This window comes from Sinohyriopsis cumingii, chromosome 2 (assembly GCF_028554795.1).
Source record: "Sinohyriopsis cumingii isolate HCF-2022 chromosome 2, ASM2855479v2, whole genome shotgun sequence".
In the NCBI taxonomy this organism is placed as follows: Eukaryota; Metazoa; Mollusca; class Bivalvia; order Unionida; family Unionidae; genus Sinohyriopsis; species Sinohyriopsis cumingii.
Window position 1 is genome coordinate 5506408 of NC_142962.1, and position 17183 is coordinate 5523590.

At 35.9% G+C, this 17183-nt stretch overlaps 1 protein-coding gene across 3 annotated transcripts in view; it reads left to right on the plus strand.

The window, feature by feature from the left end:
- The window catches only part of LOC149804274 (alpha-mannosidase 2-like), a 93535-nt gene that overhangs the window by 71180 nt on the left and 5172 nt on the right, over positions 1-17183 (plus strand). For all 3 annotated transcript variants that reach the window (XM_089938291.1, XM_089938298.1, XM_089938303.1), the window contains 5 exons: positions 3589-3723; positions 6574-6685; positions 8161-8300; positions 10179-10320; positions 13998-14134. In XM_089938291.1, coding sequence (XP_089794417.1) covers positions 3589-3723; positions 6574-6685; positions 8161-8300; positions 10179-10320; positions 13998-14134 — 666 coding nt within the window. The remainder of the gene's footprint in view (positions 1-3588; positions 3724-6573; positions 6686-8160; positions 8301-10178; positions 10321-13997; positions 14135-17183) is intronic.

Consider the following 17183-nt stretch of genomic DNA (forward strand, 5'->3'; position numbering starts at 1 on the left):
CTTTGTTGCCATGATCTTCTGATCAACACTTTATTGCCATGATCTTCTCATTGACACTTTATTGCCATGATCTTCTCATTGACACTTTATTGCCATGATCTTCTCATTGACACTTTATTGCCATGATCTTCTCATCAACACTTTGTTGCCATGATCTTCTGATCAACACTTTATTGCCATGATCTTCTCATTGACACTTTATTGCCATGATCTTCTCATCAACACTTTGTTGCCATGATCTTCTCATCAACACTTTGTTGCCATGATCCTCTCATCAACACTTTGTTGCCATGATCTTCTCATCAGCACTTTGTTGCCATGATCTTCTCATCAGCACTTTGTTGCCATGATCTTCTCATTGACACTTTATTGCCATGATCTTCTCATCAACACTTTGTTGCCATGATCTTCTCATCAACACTTTGTTGCCATGATCTTCTCATCAACACTTTGTTGCCATGATCTTCTCATCAGCACTTTGTTGCCATGATCTTCTCATCAACACTTTATTGCCATGATCTTCTCATCAGCACTTTGTTGCCATGATCTTCTCATCAACACTTTATTGCCATGATCTTCTCATCAGCACTTTGTTGCCATGATCTTCTCATTGACACTTTATTGCCATGATCTTCTCATTGACACTTTATTGCCATGATCTTCTCTTCAACACTTTGTTGCCATGATCTTCTCATCAACACTTTGTTGCCATGATCTTCCCATCAGCACTTTGTTGCCATGATCTTCTCATCAACACTTTGTTGCCATGATCTTTTCATCAACACTTTGTTGCCATGATCTTCTCATCAACACTTTGTTGCCATGATCTTCTCATCAACACTTTGTTGCCATAATCCTCTCATCAGATCGACTTAGAAAAATAATAATGCATAATACACACCCTTCCTGAAAATAGGAAAAGATGTATAAAGCATGCTCACTATACATACCAATTAGCATATATCAATCAGTTATAGGTGAAGTTCAAAATGAAATATGTCAGGGAAATAGGTAGCTATACTGTAGTATTTTTCTAGATGCTCCATGTACTATATACACTAACTTTAATTCAAAGATTTTATTTTATTGTTCAACTTTGATTTAGTTAGTACAGTCCCTGAAATTAGTACCAATAATTTACTAAATCTGCATTTAATTTATAGCTCATTTTATTCTGTTTGCATTCCATTTATGTTACATTTGCATCCCATTTCCATTCCAATTCCATTTGCTTTTCATCTGTTGTCTCATCATATTTCATTTATGGTCTCAGAAATACATTCAGATTTTGTGTTTATTGCTTCTATCCGTAGTTTTTGTTTCATTTTTACATGTTTGGAATGAAATATAAATGCATTAACAGAGTTAGGTTTTTCTGTCAGAGTTTTAAGGGAAGAAAACTCTAGGTTTCATGTCTTGTCTTATTAAACATGTGCTTTAATGAAATAAAAAATGCACAAAATGCAAAGACAGTATTAAAATATAATTGGAAGTGTTAAAATTTGGTTGTAGTGTATTTGTTAGCGAATTGTATTTCATATTTCATTTTATTCAGTGTTTTCACAAAACACAAGCAAATAGTTTTTCCATACGTTTCCCAATTCACCATATATTTACCAATGTTCATGTAAGAAACACTGAAAAAGATTTACATATTGGTTCAACTTGTATCTGAACTTAATTTGGCCTCAAAGGACTGGCTCAGCTGTCTAAATAGCAGTATGAATAAAGATGAGGAACCAACTGTTAATATGAAAACTGCTTTCTTCAACAACAACAATACACACACACACACACTGCTTAAACTTTTTATAACTGTAGAACAAAATTTAGAGTTAATTCCTTAGAATATTTTTTTGCGCTGCACACAGTGTGTGTACACCAATATAAACATGTCCAATGATCTGAATGAACCATGCATTGAAGTAATGGAGCAAGAAGAAAAGGTAATATAATATCATGAGGGAGGAAATCTATAGCAGCTTTTGGAGAGAAGTATAACACTGAGAGGGTAATGAGCATGCTTTGGGCTTGCAGAGTCAGCCGTAAGGACAGTACAATAATGGTTTGATAAGGCACATATGAAATTGCAACGTCATTGAGCACCCAGTTATATACTGTGTAGAATAAAAATTATTTCAGTTATGGCTTAAGGGTGCAATTGTAGCAGTAAATTTGGAAAATCAGAAGAACCGTTGTAATCTGATGGAAGTAAAGGTAAGGGCTTACAGAGGCAACTATGACACTGCAGGTAAGTATTGGAAGTAAACTTAAAGTAAGGGCTTACAGAGGCAAGTATTGGAAGTAAAGGTAAGGGCTTACAGAGGCAAGTATTGGAAGTAAAGGTAAGGGCTTACAGAGACAAGTATTGGAAGTAAAGGTAAGGGCTTACAGAGGCAAGTATTGGAAGTAAAGGTAAGGGCTTACAGAGACAAGTATTGGAAGTAAAGGTAAGGGCTTACAGAGGCAAGTATTGGAAGTAAAGGTAAGGGCTTACAGAGACAAGTATTGGAAGTAAAGGTAAGGGCTTACAGAGGCAAGTATTGGAAGTAAAGGTAAGGGCTTACAGAGACAAGTATTGGAAGTAAAGGTAAGGGCTTACAGAGACAAGTATTGGAAGTAAAGGTAAGGGCTTACAGAGACAAGTATTGGAAGTAAAGGTAAGGGCTTACAGAGGCAAGTATTGGAAGTAAAGGTAAGGGCTTACAGAGACAAGTATTGGAAGTAAAGGTAAGGGCTTACAGAGGCAAGTATTGGAAGTAAAGGTAAGGGCTTACAGAGACAAGTATTGGAAGTAAAGGTAAGGGCTTACAGAGGCAACTATGACACTGTAGGCAAGTATTGGAAGTAAACTTAAGATAAGGGCTTACAGAGGCAAGTATTGGAAGTAAAGGTAAGGGCTTACAGAGGCAAGTATTGGAAGTAAAGGTAAGGGCTTACAGAGGCAAATGTGACACTGCAGGCAAGTATTGGAAGTAAAGGTAAGGGCTTACAGAGGCAAATATGACACTGTAGGCAAGTATTGGAAGTAAACTTAAGGTAAGGGCTTACAGAGGCAAGTATTGGAAGTAAAGGTAAGGGCTTACAGAGGCAAATATGACACTGTAGGCAAGTATTGGAAGTAAAGGTAAGGGCTTACAGAGGCAAGTATAACACTGCAGGCAAGTATTGGAAGTAAAGGTAAGAGCTTACAGGGGCAAGTATAACACTGCATGAAATATGCATGTGAACTTTGTTTTGATAAATCCAGATGCGTCTTTTACAAGTTTTGTCTCATCAAAGCATTTTGGACAGATTTAAAGCCTCTGTCGATAACTTCAAAAATCTTTATTTGGGATGTTGCTTGTGTTGAAGAGTCTTTGAAGGAGTTAGATTTCCAACTTTCAACATGATTATTTATATGTGTCATGTCCCTGATACTCATCTTCCTTTGGTTTCTTAGCCCATATGGAATAAATTGTAGTGAGTGGGGCCTATTGTGATGTATCCATTGCTAATAGCTCTAATTTTAATTTTTTTGTAGGATATTCAGAAATACATACTAGTTGGTTATAATTTGGCTTATAAATGTTGATCTTTTAATTTCAGCATGTATACAGTAAACTTGATGGTAAAGGTCATCAGGCAGAAATTAACTTTGTAACTTATGAAACTGGTTCAAGGTCACGCCCTTTTAGAGACAAAAGTGGAGCCTATATATTTCTTCCAGATGGTCCCGCAAAGGTAAGTTTTGCTTTGTATGTGAATCACCTATCTCATTTTCAGACCTTGTTGCTGCATAATGTTATATTGCCCATTGGTCAACACTCTGATGACCTTTAAAATATTGGCCTTCTTCTTGAAGGCGTGGAATTTTTATATCATTTATTCCTTTTATTGTGTGAAAGATTTTCATTTAAATGTAGAAGAGTAAAGCTTCAGTGAATACCGGCAGAGCAGTTGAAAGTCAGTATCAATGTCAGGATTGACATTTTTTTGTTAGCCTTTTGGCTTAATTTCTCTCACCTACCCCACTATACCCCCTCTTGCAAATATATCTCATAGACTATAGTTCATTCTGCATAGCACTGTGAAGGATATCTGTATCTAATTCTCATGAAAAAATTTATGTTAGTATCTCAGAATGTAGCTAAAATTACTGAATTTGTTTTGTGCATGGTTAATTTAAACATACTTCATATTAACATATAGTGCAACACCATTCACTCCTTAATGCTGAAAAAGACTGGTCTGTGTATATGTAATCCACCATGTTCTTCCTGAGTTATGGATGAGTCCATATTTGATACTGCAAAGAAATCAAAGGAGGCAGCTACATTATGACCAAATAGGAAAGCTAATCACTTCCTAATAAACAAATTGACTTTTTCACAGGTCATGACAGCGTATAAAATATTTGATGTATGTATTTAGTGAGATGTGGTATGCTCTGTCAATTAGAAAAGTGCTGTAGCTATAGGTGGTGGCACTAACCTGAAAATTCACTAAGCTACAGATGTAGATATCATTCATGATGCTGTGTAGAATGAATTATAGTTTCTGAGATAGACATAATGTGTTGCTACATTATTTAGATTAGTTTGTTGTATTTTCCATTTCCTATCATAACATTTTGTGTTGAAATAATGATCTTATATTGCATATATAAATATAGCAAAAAAAGACTCAAACAAATGCCAAATATTTATTGCAATTAACTTCCAGTGTTAAAAATTAAGGTCCATTTTTGTGGCCATGAAGCTTAACTCTGATGGATTTCATTTTAATGGTGTTAGCTACAGACCTAAGAAATAAATTACAGAAACAGCAATCTACTGAATATTCCAGCAACTCTGAAATTGACTGGAGAAAGTAGTGGGTCATGGTTAGCAGTTTTTAATAAAAATTTATCAATACGTCACGAACAGATGCCATATAAAGTATCAGTTCCTGTAAAGTATTTCTCTACAGCTAACTATAGTTCATTTAGGTCAGCGTTGTGAATAATAATTGACTGTAGCTCAGTGAATTTCCAAGTGAGTATCTGGAAATGTGATAATTACCAATGATTTCATCACCATTTATATCAACATACAGCACAACACCAATTACCAATGATTTCAACACCATTTGTATCAGTATACAGCGCAACACCAATTACCAATGATTTCAACACCATTTGTATCAACATACAGCACAACACCAATTACCAATGATTTCAACACCATTTGTATCAACATACAGCACAACACCAATTACCAATGATTTCAACACCATTTATATCAACATACAGCACAACACCAATTACCAATGATTTCAACACCATGTATATCAACATACAGCACAACACCAATTACCAATGATTTCAACACCATTTGTATCAGTATACAGCACAACACCAATTACCAATGATTTCAACACCATTTGTATCAACATACAGCACAACACCAATTACCAATGATTTCAACACCATTTGTATCAACATACAGCACAACACCAATTACCAATGATTTCAACACCATTTATATCAACATACAGCACAACACCAATTACCAATGATTTCAACACCATGTATATCAACATACAGCACAACACCAGTTACCAATGATTTCAACACCATTTGTATCAGTATACAGCGCAACACCAATTACCAATGATTTCAACACCATTTGTATCAACATACAGCACAACACCAATTACCAATGATTTCAACACCATTTGTATCAACATACAGCACAACACCAATTACCAATGATTTCAACACCATTTATATCAACATACAGCACAACACCAATTACCAATGATTTCAACACCATGTATATCAACATGCACAACACCAATTACCAATGATTTCAACACCATTTGTATCAACATACAGCACAACACCACTCATTCAATACATGCTATTGGTTCTGGAGTTATGGAAGAGTCCATTTTTGTTGCTGGCAGTCATGTGCCATAAGTAAGCAATCATCATACGCTCATTTGACAAATCAAATCAAAAACAGAAACTGAGTAGAAATTTAAAATAGTTCAAAAGAAAACTAATTTTGAGATCAGTTGTAATTTGTGTGTTTCTACTTTTGTTCATATTACTGTTAATTTTTGCTCTTGCTTTTTACTTCATTTTCCTGCCGGCTACAAACTGACACATGTCTGAAAATGTTTACATGTATAAGAGCCTTTTTTCTGTAAAATCTTCTTGCATATGTATAAATTTATATGCAGAATATTTTGGTAGTATTTAGATATTATTATATTAGTTTTATTCTGAACAAAATCTATGAATATTAATTAGATAATGCAGCTGATTGGGGAATATTCCTCTTGTCACTCACAAGACGGCATTTCTGACCCGATTTTAATAGAACATGGTAAATATGTAAGATGATTAAAACAGTATTTAGTACAAATTGTTTTATCAGTATTGAACATGACATCTTGCTTCTTTAATACTTTGTTCTAATCTGTCTATTGGCAAAATCAAATTCATGGATATAAGATTGCATGAACAAACACAAAAGCTTTTTCAGCTTTGTAAATATTTTTTTTTATATACAAATAATTCAATTTATATATATATATATATTGCAGATTCTTCCAGCATATTATCTTTTTACAACAGTAATTGAGGGACCTTTGTTGTCAGAGGTTTGGACAGAACAGCAGGACATCCTTCATAAAGTGACCATTTACAACACTACAGGTTTTTTAATTTCATTCTTATATATATATTGTATAACCGGTTTTTTGTTTGCTTCTGTTGTTACTAATATTTATATATATTATATAACTGGTATTTTGCTTGCTTCTGTTGTTACTATTTTATATATATATTGTATAACCGGTATTTTGCTTGCTTTTAATATTACTAATTTTTATACATACTGTATAACTGGTATTTTGTTTGCTTTTGTTGTTTATAATTTGTATACATACTGTATAACTGATATTCTGTTTAATTCTATTATAACTAATTTTTATACGTACTGTATTACTGATATTTTGTTTACTTTTACTATTACTAAATTTTATACGTATTGTATAACCAATATTTTGCTTGCTTTTAATATTACTAATTTTTGTACATACTGTAAAAATGGTATTTTGCATGCTACTGTTATTACTAATATTTGTGCAAATAGTCTTACTGTAAAATCTAAAACATGTGATCATTTACATAATAACCCATCTTTACTTTATCACTTAACCTTTAGAAATCAAATACATCAGAAATCCATTTTAACTGCCATTCCATAAACATTTACAGCAGTAAATAAATATCCTTTTAAGTGATATGTCCTTTCTCTTCATTCTCTGCAATATTAATTTATCACCATGCTTATTGTGATAAATTTCTTTTGTCTATCTCCTGCTGTGTGGCCCCACCCCCATAAACTTGATAGTTGTTTTCCTATTAACCATGTATTTGCTGGCCTGCAAGTCGAAGCAGAGAATAAGTTGAATTTGCAAATTTTGTGAATTTTCTATCCCTCATTGATATATAAGTCGATGCAGAGTATAAGACGAAGCCAGATCAATACCTCGGCTTCATCTTTTCCACTTTTGTTCCATGCAGTATCATGAATTTTGTCATATCTGCAACTCAGGAAATTTTCAGGCCAGGATAATTAAATGTAACTAAAAAGTACCTCATTTGTTTTGTATGAAGTCTCTTAAACATATGTACTGTTAGCTACATTTAATGATGCTGACCTGAAAATTTATTGAGTGACCGATAGGAAAAAATTCATGCTGCTGTGTTAAATGAAACTAGTAACTTCTGGTTATATGAATATGCATGCATTGCCACCACATCCTTACCACATCGTATCTTTAAACCGCTCCAGTGGCCTAGTGGTAAGAGCATCCGCCTCGGATGCGGGAGGTCACGGGTTTGATTTCCAGCCAAGTCATACCAAAGACATACAAAAAAGGCACTAACAGCTGCCTTGCTTGGCGCTCAGCATCAAGAGGTTAGTGTTAGGACTCGTTAGCCTGGTGTCATGATAATATGACTGGGTGGGACATCATGCTACATGTCTATGGCATGATGCCTCAGTGCTAGACATCACTGTAAACTGCCACACTGCAGACATCTTAGTGATAGGACTGAAAAATTGTTAAAGCTACATCAAAAATCCGAATCACACACACACACGTCATATCTTTATGTTTCAGGTCCAAATGGACTTGGAATCCACATAGAGAACATAGTCAGCCTTGATGACAAGTGGAATAATACAGAATTGTTAATGAGGATAGAGTCAGATATCAAACCTTATCCACATACAATGTGCACAGATGTCAATGGATTTCAGGTAAACCTGCCAATAGTGTTTTTACAGACCAATTCATGGTTTTGCATTTGCTGTACTTCACATCATTTTAAGTTGTGGTAATGAGCCAAATTAGCATGTGAGAGTTGTCTGATATAGTCTGAATGACAAGTCTTTGACAGAAGTACAGTAAAACCTTGCTCAAAGCATAATGGTCTTGATCCTAAAAGTGCCATCATTTTGTGTAATGTGTCATGCAATATGGAGTGGGCGACATAGGTGGGGTGCAATAGTACATACTTAAGTGATGCATTTACCAACTTAAATTGAAGCCCATTAATGTGATTACTTATCTAATATTTACTTTCTTCCTGAGACTAATTCATTAGTTTATAAGTATACATTTATAAGAAAATTGGTAACTGAAAAGTGTAAATAGTTGGAATACTTTTATTTCTTTCTTATACATTCACACATAACTTATGAAACACTGCATTATTGGAAACATATATGCTGGACATGTGTAAAGAAACTGATTTTTACTGACAGTAAAATGCACTTAATTGAACATTGCAAATTGCTTATAGAAATACTTACAATTAAAGTTCAAGGGTACTGTAACTGAAATTAACTGATATCTTTAAAGCATAAGCTATTAAAAGTGCAGTGATTGACTATTGACACAATTGAAATGATATATACATTTTTAACATTAATATTTATATAAAGAAAGTGGTGTTAAGACATTTGTCTTCAAGAATAAATTACATTTTGATATATTATTAAATCAAACTGCTTCTGCTGTTAATTTTCTCACTAAAACTTGAGGAAATGTTTGAAGTTATTGTACATTTTGGGGGAACAATGTTACACTCACATTATATCCCAGTTTATGTTATAATGAAACATATTATAGCATGGTTTCAGGTTTCTTCAAGTAAACATTCCTACCAGACCTTTAAGTCTGGAGGACTGATCCTAATATTCATCCATCTGTTTGTCAGTAGCGCCACAATCTTCTATACTGCTAGATGGAAATTCACTGACCTTGATACATGAATTCATTGTCATGACCATCAAAAACGTGATTAAAATTTTTGCTATTCCCCTTCCCATCCGAGACCAAATGTAGAAAAATTGCAGTTACCATGACACGTTATAATTTCTTCTTTGCAAACTTTGTAAATGAATGTATAAGAGGAGACATATATATAACAGATTTTGGGTTGTGACCCCTGGGTCATAGTCCAGAGGGAGGGTGGAGACACATTTGATTAACATTTGGTGATTTTTCATGGCATTTTGTCGAAATAGCTCAAGTTGATATAGCATCAGTTTAGAATGAACGTTATCTGCCTTATATGCAAGCATACAGCAGAAATGTTTTTTTTTTCTGTTGGACATTGTATACTGAGTTGGACATTATATACTGAGATTTTTTAGCATAACCCTCTTTTTAATCTGAATCAAAGCAATTAGCTAGATATTTTTCTAAAAAGGGCCATAAATTCACTGGAACACATGAACCAGAAGGTAACATTTATTGTATGGATTTTTTTGCATTGTTTTACTATGATCTTGTTATGAAAAAATGCTGAAACTCTTGGCAGTGTATTTTTAAGAGAGAGAAAGAGAGTACACCAAATTAAGTCGGAAGAGAATTCAGCAAGTTGAGATCGATATATACAGATTTCACATAATATACCACTATAAGAGTTTTAAGTCTTTACTAGAAAATTTTGTTTTCAGTCGGACTTTTATTGATCATGTTTTTTGTTGAATGCCATATAAAGCTTAATGTTAATTCAGGCAGCTTTTGCCCTCCCCCCCCCCCACATGCTACTCATTCTATTTAACATGTTAAATCTATGGCTTCTGACTTTTATGAAGATGTTAATAGGCAGATTTGATTTCTAATAGCTGCATAGGAGGAAGACAAGGCAGAAGCTGACTATTCAAGGAAATTTTTACCCAATGACCACCATGGCACTGGTAGAAGATGCACAGTCCAGACTTTCTCTGCTAACATGGGAAAGCCATGGAGTTGCCAGCCTTGTTCCTGGTAAGATGTAATAGTAAGGTACTGTTTCTAGGAAAAAGTACATAAGAGAGATCCTTGTTATGGCTGCTTGTGTTCCATTATTAAAGGTATGAGGCTTTAAAGGCAGTTTAAGCTCCCACTGCTCAATAAATTTGAGTTGAGAATACAGTATAACAATAGAACAAAAAAACAATTAAACTGACAATCAGTCACTTCAGTAAAAATTTAAATAATTATATTTTTCAGTCCTCTTCATACTGTGAATTTGAGAATAAATTTTATAATAACTGTGTACTGCACTGGATGTCATAACCTACAGTTGTCCATTTAGTTCATAACTCAGCTTCTTGTGAGTGCAAGTCGGTACTAGCATATATCATTGGAGTGAAACAGGTACTAAAATATGCCTTGATCATTATCTTTGTGGGTTTAGTTAGTCTGACAGATGGATCTGATATGTATTAATGGATGTAACCATGTTGGGAAAAAGCATAAATCTCAGAAGTGGAGAGTTCAACATAAAGGGAGCTAACTCTAATTGCAAGTACATACCTGTGACATGGACATTACTTTCAACATCATTGGTGTGTGCCTATTATGAGTTTTAACCTCATGAAATTTACACATGTTCTATTTTTTTTAAGCACACAGTTCAGTATTAAATCAAATACAGTAATTTCTCTTCCTTTGGCAGAAACTTAATATAGAAATCACTTTGGCACATTCGCTTTAGCACAAGTTTATTATCGTTAGACATAGAGGATAGCTATGAAACTTTACACACACATTCATCCCAGTGTCTAGTTTGTCCTAAATTAAAATGTTGTTGCTCAGACATCCAATATAGCCACCACAGCAACCATCTTAAAAACATACGAACATTAGGTTTTCCCTTAAATGCTTTTTGTGAAGTTTGTCAATTATCCCGCTGAATGGAAAGTCGTATCAGCTTTGGGTTTTAACCAACAGACTTCTTATGATGTCTAGTTGGTCCTAAAATAAAATAGCTTGACTTGGCATCTAATATGGGCACTACAGTGGCCATCTTGAAAATCATGTTAATGCTAATTTTCCTCAATGGAAAGTCCTGACAGCATAGGGTTTTGACATGAAGACTTCCTGTGATGTCTAGTTGATCTTGAAACATCTGCAGATTTTATATCCAGTGATGCTCTTGAAAAAATTATCTCTACTCCTCATTGATGGAAAGTCATATCAGCATTGGGTTTTTACCAGAATTTCTATGGTATCGACTTGTTAGCAGATGAACATTTTGCTGATCTGTCATCTAGTGTGGCCACTATCTTGAAAATGATGTTCTTGTTACTCCTCCTAAAAGGAAAGTGATATCAGCATGGTATTTCATGACAAGACTATGGTTATGCTCTAAAGTTTTGTACATTTCAAAGGGTTTGATTTGTAAAAAAAATAATTTCCCAGGTTACTACACGGGCAAAATTCCAGTTTTTAATAACTGCTAAAGTTAGCGCACATTTGGACTAATTCATGTTCATTTCATGATTATATGGGATAATTGACAACTCACGCAAGAAGGACATTTTGTTTGTACAAGGAGACTGGAATCTAAAGGTGGGAGTTGACTCACAGACATACTGGCAAAGCACCTGTGAACCCTTCATCAGAAACAAATGAAAGGACTCAGGCTGTTGGAATTTGCCACCTAAAACAATCTTGTGCTAGCCAACATGTTTGGCCCTCACAAAGCATCTAGAAGATGGACACGGCACAGTCCAGATGGACAACATTACAACCAGATTGACTATATCTTGGTGAAAAAACAAGTTTTCCAGGAGCAGATATTGGAAGAGAGCATGATTTATTAATGACAAGGTTTCGCCTCCACCTGAAAATGATCAGAAGGCCTAACCAACCAAGAATCAGATTTGACCTTGAAAAATTGAATGATCCAAAAGTTGCAGGAGCCTTCCAAGCAATGATAGGTGGTAAATTTACACCTTTGATAACCTACAGCTATGCCTAAACTACAAAACAAGCAGTCTGATCAGTGACCCGAGCAAAGTCATGCTGAAGATAATTCTCAACCGACTAAAGCCTCAAGCAGAGAAAATTATCACTGAAGATCAGGCAGGCTTCCAAACAGGAAGAAGCATCACAGAACAGATCTTCAATCTCAGACTCCTTTTTGAGAAATACCTTCAGCATCAGCAGAATCTATACCACGTCTTTATAGATTTCAAACAGGCCTTTGATAGGGTATTGCATGCAGCCTTATCGGCAACTATGAGGAAGTACAACATCAGCTCAAACCTGGTGCAGGTTGTTGAGCACCTCTATGACTAAGCCACCAGTACTGTCCTCATCAATGGCAGCAGAGGAGATTGGTTTCAAACAACAGTTGGAGTCAGTTACATTAATCTTAAAACTATGACCTGTTTGTCGGCAGCGTTCCAGTAAACCTAAGAGTAAGAGACAGGAATAAAAGTCAAATGATATCTTTATAATTTCTTTACCAATTTTTATAAACCAGATAGAACAGTCAGTGCAAAAACTAAAGACAGGCAGAGGAAATGGGCATTTTCGTTATTATTTATTACTAATATGTACAGATTCTAGAGACAGGATTTTATTTTCTTACAAACAAGTGAGCAGCAGATACATGTACATAACATTTGCTTGCTGGTGCAGGAGGAAATTGGAATCATATTAATCTTAATGTATGATTCAGTCATGTTAATCTCGATGTATGATTCAGTCATGTTAATCTCGATGTATGATTCAGTCATGTTAATCTCGATGTATGATTCAGTCATGTTAATCTCGATGTATGATTCAGTCATGTTAATCTCGATGTATGATTCAGCCATGTTAATCTCGATGTATGATTCAGTCATGTTAATCTCGATGTATGATTCAGTCATGTTAATCTTGATGTATGATTCAGTCATGTTAATCTCGATTTATGATTCAGCCATGTTAATCTCGATGTATGATTCAGTCATGTTAATCTCGATGTATGATTCAGTCATGTTAATCTCGATGTATGATTCAGCCATGCTAATCTCGATGTATGATTGCAATGGGAATGTTATAAAAAAGTGATGTGTTGATGCAAACCAAAATAATTTTCATCAGTCTGACAACATGAAGAAAATATGGCAGATAGAGAGAAAACCCTCTTTGGATGACTTTAAAGACTGACATTGTTACATTAACTTAAGTGTTGTAAAAACGTTCATCTTGTTATTTAATCTCATACAAAAGACCCCCAATCTTCTGATTTTTTGCAACCTGGCATGACTGCATTATTATTTTTATTGTGCATTACATGTGCCATACGATTCTGAAACAATCCTAATTTTTGGTACTTTAGATGCAAAACTATTGTTCTGCAGTAGATATGTCAACTAATCCCTGAAATCTCAGGACCCGGGATATCTCAATGATTTTTTTGACATCCCTGACATAATTAAGATAACCAGGTTTGACTGTAACTTACATTCCTTCTCAGAACTTGAACATAAGATATGTTACTTATGTCATTGAAATTTAGCACAAAGGAAAAGGGACCAAACGTATATAGATCAGAGTAAATCCTTAAATATTTTTATTGTTCTTATTTAATTCTTGGGAAGATAACAGAATTGTACAATTTTGGATTTGTGGACATTGACATGAAACTGTCAAGAATACAGGTATTCTTTGTTATTTTCCATTAGGCTGGCTAGAAGTTGTACTAGATAGACGTCTGGTCCAGGATGACTGGAGAGGTATGGGAGAAGGATTACGGGACAACCTGCCAACTCGGAGCCATTTTATTCTTCAGCTCGAAGAGAGAAAAAGATCTACTGTGAATGTATGTTGTCTTTATGGAGTTGCTAATGGAAGAAACTTGAAATGTTTTCATTGACTTTGCCTCACCACAGTGTTTGAAACAAACTGAACTAAATATAAAATGTAATGTGTGGGCAGATGGATGCATAGACAAGGGTCACATTATATTCTCTTTACATGCTTTGAGTGGACTCGGGTGGCTAAGTGGTCTTAGGCACTCACCTTTATATATCTCTGAATCTCACTTCTGTCCTGACTGGTTCAAGTCTTGGGTGTGGATATGTGAGGAAACTTGCCAGTAGCTTCCTATGGGTTAGCAGTTCTCCCTGGGGTTTATCCAAGTTCTTTAGCCACCATGTATAGCCTATCATGTGCTGAAAATGGTGTTAAACCAATAATAACAGCAACATGCTTTGATGCAAGCATGTTTACTTTTAGTGGTTGAAGTATCTATGGATATTTACTGTGATGCGGACATATTTTCTTTTAGTGTTTAAAATCCAGTCAGATCTGTCACTAGCAACAAACAATGGGAAAATTGCAAAACTGGCCTTTATGTACTTGTTCACCATTTAAAATTGTTTTTTTTAACAAATGGTTGGCATCTGTTAATCTCAAGAGACAATGGAAGTGCACCCAGGAGAGATGTCCTGGTTCATAGTTGTTGCTATGGAGCCCTACACAGGAGCGGCAGTCTTGCTGCTCTTGAAGGTTGAATCTGGTGTGGATTGGAACTGCTTCTTCTTCCTCAGAGATCGCTTTTCATCAGCTAGCAAGCGTAGCTTGTCCTTGCCAGCTTTCAGACCAGTGATCAGAGCATGTCACAAGCTGAACCTGTTGAAAGCAAGCTCTTTCATGTCATCCGGGAAGAACTGGATCATGCTTAGCAGGTTTGGGGGCATCCAATCTTTGCCAGGATTATGAATAATCTGTCTCGGCTGACCAGATTGAACACCTTGGTCTATAAAGGCCAGGAAGAGGGGTCTCTGTTATTCTCTGCATTTCTCCTGCAGTTGTCTGACAGAGAAGATCATGTCAGTTGTGGACCTCTCTGCACAGAACCCACACTGCAACTCTGGATACACTCGCTCGGCAAGTGTCTGCAGTCAGTTCAGGATGACGTGTCTGAAGACTCTACCCATGATCCCGAGAATGGATGTGCCCCTGTAGTTGTTGTAGTCGCTTCTGTCGCCCTTGTTCTTTTACAGGGTTACGATGTTGGCGTCTCATGTCCTGAGGCATTGCACCTCATCTCAGCATTGGCAGAGGAGGTCATGCAAGTGTTTGAGCAGCACCCTGCAGCCACAGTTAATGACTTTTGCCAGGATGCCATCCTTCCCATTGCTTTAGCTAAGGACAGTTTCTCTAAGGCCTTCTTTAGTTCTGCCACAGTAGGTTTCTCGTCCATTGCAGCCATGAGAGGGAGGTTTTCAATGGCATTGAGGGCATCGTTGGTCACATGGTTTCCTCTAGAGTACAGTTCAGAGCAGTACTCCACCCAATGCTCCATCTACTTGCCCTTGTCTTGGATGGTATTGCCTGCGACAGACTTAAGTGGTGCTGTCGCTTTCTTCATGGGACCCATTGCTTTCTTTATGCCATCGTACATATCTCTGATGTTTCCAATATCTGCTGCTGAATGGATGCTCTGACAGCTGAAACCAGTATTCATTGGCACACTGCTGTGCTAACCTCTGCACTTTGCTTCAGGTAGACGTGTATACCAGTGGCAATGGGATTGCTTGTATTCCAGGAGAGTACTGCGACACTCTTCTATGGCTGGCATGAGTGTGGAGAAGTTAGCCTCAAACCAGTCATTGTTCTTAGACTGCTTCTTACCAAAGATGCATGTAGATGTGCTGTACACAGTCTCTCTGATGTGATCCCATCTCCCTTTATCACTGCCATTGGGAGGTTTTGAATCAAACGTCTTGGAAAGGGCATAAGTGAATTCCTCGACCTTGTCTGGATATGACGTCTTGCTCACATCAATGTGTGGTGTACCCTCTTGCTTTGAGCGGTGGATCTTTGGCTGCAGCTTCATTTTGCATCACACCAATGGTATTTTAACAAATACCTCCATTGAATATCATTATTGTTATTATTATCATTAAAATTATTATTACTAGTATTATTATTATTATTATTAAATTATCAAGATAGTTTTCTTTGCACTGTACAACTGAATCATAAATTACCTATGTATGTTGTACTGTCAAAATTTATTTTCCACACCAGTTTAGACCTCTCCGGTGACCTAGTGGTTAGAGCGTCCACCTCAGATGTTGGAGGTCGTGGGTTTGATCCCCGGCTGAGTCATACCAAAGACTTATAAAAACGGTACTAACAGCTGCCTTGCTTGGCATTAAGCATTAAGAGGTTATTGTTAGGACTGGTCAACCTGGTGTCAGGTTAATATGATTGGGTGGGACATCATGCTACATGTCTGCAGCATGATGGCCCAGTGCTGGACATCACTATAAACTGTCAGATTGCAGACATTGTAGTGATATGACTGATAAATTGTTAAAGCTACATTAAAAATCCAAATCACACACACACACACACACACACAATCACATAAGCTACATTAAAAATCCAAAACACATCCACACCAGATTACTGTATTATGCTCACTTTAACTGTCCTGTAATTTAAATTAAATCTGACTTAAAATAATCACTGACCTTAGATTGCTCATTCTGTTTCTAGCAAAAATATTGACTTCACAGTATTGACCCTCCTTAAGCTGGCTTTCACTTTTAATCAAGTGGAGCATGGGTGTATGTGTGACTTTGCTGCAAGATATCATGGGTTTGATCTGAGACTACAGCCATGCTTTTTATTAACTCCTTCCACACCACTAGAGATAATAATGGCATAAATTTGACAGATTAAGTTCTCATATTTTATGATTGTCAAAATGTCCAAACTCCATACTTTCTGTACCTAATATTATTACTAAACTTTCTTTCTGCTGTCTGAAGGGAGTTACAGCAGCTCTATGGTCAGAGTGCCAGACTAACATTGAAAGGGTTGTAATTATGAACTAGTTAATTGGTTATGTAGAT